Source organism: Tachysurus fulvidraco, chromosome 1 (genome assembly GCF_022655615.1).
Source record: "Tachysurus fulvidraco isolate hzauxx_2018 chromosome 1, HZAU_PFXX_2.0, whole genome shotgun sequence".
Taxonomy (NCBI): domain Eukaryota; kingdom Metazoa; phylum Chordata; class Actinopteri; order Siluriformes; family Bagridae; genus Tachysurus; species Tachysurus fulvidraco.
The window spans coordinates 2180766-2185765 of NC_062518.1; the positions used below are offsets into that span (position 1 = coordinate 2180766).

The 5000-nt window shown below is 38.8% G+C and overlaps 1 protein-coding gene across 1 annotated transcript in view; it reads left to right on the forward strand.

Moving 5' to 3' along the window:
* The window catches only part of c1h16orf87 (chromosome 1 C16orf87 homolog), a 12392-nt gene that overhangs the window by 1220 nt on the left and 6172 nt on the right, over nucleotides 1–5000 (forward strand). Inside the window, exon 2 of the mRNA XM_027174272.2 lies at nucleotides 964–1042. Within this exon, the coding sequence (XP_027030073.1) occupies nucleotides 964–1042 (79 nt within the window). The remainder of the gene's footprint in view (nucleotides 1–963; nucleotides 1043–5000) is intronic.

The following is a 5000-nucleotide window of genomic DNA, read 5'->3' on the forward strand; positions in this document are numbered from 1 at the left end:
TACTTTTAATTGCTTTCACATTTCATGTTGACAATTTATATATATATATATATATATATATATATATATATATATATATATATATATATATATATATATATATATAATAAAATCGCCTGATATTAAAATCATATTCCCTGCTCACTCAAATCAGGATTTGTCGAGCTCACGTTATTTTATGTCAGTAAGAATGAAGCCATTGTTGCAGATATTTAAATACTAACGTTTACTGCTTTTAGAGATTTATTCAAGTTTTTTGACAATAGCTACTCTATAGTCGAGTCAGATGAGAAGGGAACGATTCACTCGTATTCGCCTTTTGTAACCCGGTGAAGGAGCTATTGAAATTTCTAGCTGTTCGTTTATCAAAAGTCGTGAGTCATTTGTTGGCCAGAACTCTAGTCCTTTCCATGGCAAAAAAAAATCACGATCGTTATGCATACGATCATGATCATGATTATCATATGACTCGACTATCGTACAAGCCCAGATATGTCGCACGTACTGAAATTAAAGTGATTCGCAACAGCAACAGGATGCGATGAGTCGCAGTTGCTTGTTTTTTTTTTTTTTTTATTTCACACGTCGTAAAAAATTTAGCACAGAAGTAGTTCTGTATTAGTCAGTGAAGTTTTTAATGCGTTTCATTTTCACTGTTCTTGGAAAGAAGAGGTGAAGAAAAGAAAGTGGTAGAGGTGGAGAGCCACAACGTTATTCCCATTGCAATCAACACCTAAACCATCACCTTGAATAATTGAATAGGCGCAAAGGTTGACGCGAGATCGTTAATAATCGAGATCAGAGTAAATATCTCTAACCCACATGATGCCGTTATCCTGTTAGTGTTGTGCTACCAGGATGTAAAAAGCATTGGAGTGTATTATAAACAGTGTAAACAGCTTTGTTGTTTGTGTTTGTGTGTGTGCGTGGGTGTGTGTGGTCTCTCTTTCTTTGGTTAATCAGATCCCTGTGGCCTGTAAGTCGTGCCCTTGTGGTTATGTCTTCATCAGCCGAAAGCTGCTCCGAGAGCCGCCTGCTATGGGTAATGCCTTTAAAATCTTTTTTCTTAAAAAAAAATACACCAAGAAATTAAGCATTAATGTACATCATATACCTTTCATTTTATTCTTCTTTAAAGTGAGGCTGTGCATTGTATAAATGCTGTATAAATAAAACCCATAATGTTTCGATGTATAAACGACAGACGGTTCCTATTCCTAAGCTTAATGTTCTACAATCTAATGTATAATAATGTAAACAGAATGCTTTTGTTTTCCTCTGGTGTGTGAAGAATATTTGCATTCAATTACCATTTATTTGGAGACATTTTGGTCAGAAATGAGATATTTAAAGTATATAATTTCCCCCGAACCTTAGAAGAAGGCTTAATTAGGGTTTAAGGTTTCATTTCTGATAAGAATTTCTGGTGATTAAGAGTTTGATTTGATTTTTTTTTTTGTTGGAAATTTTTGGTGTTGAGCTTCTAACACTTTTGTGGACAGTTTAAATCTGCACTGAAATGATTTACGGGACGTGTAAACAATGAATCATTTAAAGCTTCTGGCAAAAGTTTCAAGCGCTTATAAGACAAAAACATATTTTGTCGTGTTCTTAAGATCTGCCTTTACAGAATCCTTGATTAGTCTCGGATCTAAAGAATCTGTCTCTAACTTGAATTTAATTCTAATCTAAATGTCTATAAAAGAAATTTATTTCTTCCTGATCCGATCCGATCCGCACGGGGCGTGTCCGATTGCGTAACGATCGGATCTTCTGCCGGAGAAGAAGAGCCTGTAGGAATGACAGTGATCTGGCTATTACATCATTCGCACTTTTTTTATTACTCATGAACGTTGTGCTCACGATTACATGAGGAAATCGGCTTTGATTGTAGTTTGTGTGACTCGACTGCTGATGTGAGGTCAGGAATGAAGTTATTTTAGTTGCTCTGGCTGCAGCGAAGGTGCAAATTTCTTCACTTTACCCCAGCAGCATTGTTCACATTCTCACTTGCATGTCTTATTTATATCTTTGGGATCAAAAGTGACAAGTGAAAAGCTCTGATTGTACGTTCAGAGGATCTTGACTAAGAGTCAAATTCCAGCTTTCAGCAGGTTTAAGAGGTTTTTTAAATCTCGAAAGCTTCAAAGTGTCTGTGAGTCGAGACGCGGCATTCGTTTGTTAGTTTCTTCGGTCAGTTGCTTCGTTTATGATGCGACACTGTCGATTTCTGTAGACACGAACGAGCGACACGCCACACGACTGCGGCGAGCACACGGCGGCCATCTTGCATACTCCGGTATAAATCAGCTTTATATCATGTGCATCATTCTGATCGGTCGATCAGTTTTCGGTCAGCATCGACATCAGAGCTACGGAATAAAGCCCCGCCCACTTCGAATTACTCAGAAGAAAAGAACAGTAAAATTAAAAGCATAAAAAGAACAACTCCTTTTCTTTTTGCAGTGATAAAGTCTCTATAGAAGCGACAGATCAAAGTAATGATAGAAGCATAAAATTATTTTAAAAAATTCTACAAATATTTATTTAATTTTTTAAAATAAATCTGTTAAAAGATTAATCGTGAGTTTTTAGACTGCGTTTAGTTCAGTGGGACATTTTGTTGACGACAGTTAATGAAACCTTTTTCCTGTTAAATCTCTCCTCAGAACGTCCAACACGGAAAAAAGGACGGTTCGTCTTTCACGACGCCGTCGAGTCGAATCGAGTGCGAATGCTAGAATAAACGCTATTTAATATGCGAACTAAGTCTGTTCCCTCGGATGTATCTGTATGTGGAAATGATTACGGCCGCTTTAATGACGTTCGGCTTCCGAGCGACGCATAAAAAATACAATTAGACTCAAATTAAGCGAAATGTCCCATCGTGCCATGTGACTTAATGAGCACTTACATGATATGAAGGAGTTCATTGTTTAAAAAAAACGCTAGCTTAAAAAAAACCCCCAATAAAACCAAGTGTTCCCTGGTGTAGTTAATAGTGCGGCGCTGACTGGGTTGTTATCGCTGTGTGAACTGAACACGGTGTAAATGAGAAGTTTCCTGGTCAGCGGCGTAAATGCAGGATTTCGAGCGACTCCGCAGTGACTTCTTGCTGAAATTGCTGTTCGCTCCAGAGAGTAACGTCGAGTGGAAAAGGGGGGGAAGGGCGCACTAATTCACTAATTCCTGCATGAAAAATGCTCTCTTCTCCTCCCTTCTTCCCGCTCTTTTCTCCTCCCTCCATTCCGCTCCCCCCCCTTTCTCTTTCTCTCTCTCTCGCAACCTTTCTCTGTCTCTCTCTCTCTCTTTCTCCCTCCCCTTCTTTCTTGCTCTCTCTGTCTCTCTCACCATCTCTGTCTCTCTTTCTCTGTCTCTTAGTCTCTCTGTCTCTCTCTCTCTCTTTCTCTGTCTCTCTTTCTCAGTCTCTCTGTCTCTCTCTTTCTCTGTCTCTCTTTCTCTGTCTCTCTCTCTCTCTCCCCTCCCTCCCTCCTCCACAGCAGCAGAGCGTTTAGGCCTCACAAGCCTCATTAACTTCATTATGACGTTATATTATATAAAAGCAGGAACTCTGTCCTGTTGGTCTCGTTACCATTAACTGTACCGGATTTACCCGAGAGGTGAGGATTCATTTCATGGACATGTTTTCAGATGTATAAATTGCAATTAATTAAGTATTATGTCCATGGAAAGTATCCTCACGTCACATGATCATCACTCTAATATGGATCTGTGTGTGTGTGTGTGTGTGTGTGTGTGTGTGTGTGTGTGTGTGAGTGTGTGATTGCAAAATGCAAAGCCTGAATATATATTTATAAAATAGTAAGTAAGAAAATTCACGTGTTCCAAGCTGTTACTATGGAAACGTGCGGATAACGTATCCATCCCGTTAACATCGGTCATAATTCGCAGCCGTACATCATCAGCTACATAAAAGGGCAACAGAATCTGCATGATAAAGCGGCGGGTTTTCTCTTTCTCTATCGAATTGATTTGCATTATTATTTGATCTTCAGTCATTTTTTTTTCATCGCACGCTCATCACGATTAAAAGATTCGTTTGTTTCACGCTTTCAAACGTCCGAGGACGTTTTATGATGCGTGATTAAAAAAACAACACCACACACACACACACACACACACACACACACACACGCACACGCACACAAATTAACCAACGCTAGGCTTTGTCACTGTTCCGGGCGTTTAGCACACGATTAATTGTCACGTACGTAATTAAGACAAATGATTTAATTGTAGTTGATGTTGGTTACTTTAGGTTTCTAATAGAATTTGTCAGTAATGAACCTGAAAGAATTTGAGCCTCGTGTAGAATTCGGTCCAGCAGTTCGTTGTCCGTTGCTCGGACCACATCCAACAGAACAATTGCCATCTTTACAGAGTTTAATCGCTCTTAATTATACAAAAGAAACAAATGATAATGAGGATAGTGAATAATGGACAAACACGCCGTCGTTCGGACTAGAACGCGGCTCAAAACGAGTAATTAAAGGAGAACGAATCTAAGAAAAAAAACAAATCCGAGTGACGGGTTACGTTCACATTTGAGGTTTTTGTTTCTTTTCGGCTCAGATCTGTCTGTCCTGACGGTTCAGATTCATAACAGGAAGTGATGCGTGTCTGCCTTTAATATGAACGTCTGCTGAAACGCCATGCATGCGGATGCACGTCAGATTCTCCGACAGTTTATTGGAACGCCGCTGGCTCGGGTTTCTTCTAGTTTTTCTCGAATCGATATCCATCCCCCAAATATTAAGCACTTCCTTAATTTCTCCTTCATGGGGGAAAAACCCTGATGTTCTGGCAACCATTCACAACACGTCAAGACAAACTAGATTTAATTCAGTTCGAATTTATCTGTATCACGCTTTTAACAATAGACATTGTCTCAAAGCTGCTTTTAGAACATAAGAAACATAATACAAAAAGTTTCATATTATATAAAAGTTCCAGATTAATATTAGACGTATACCTATAAG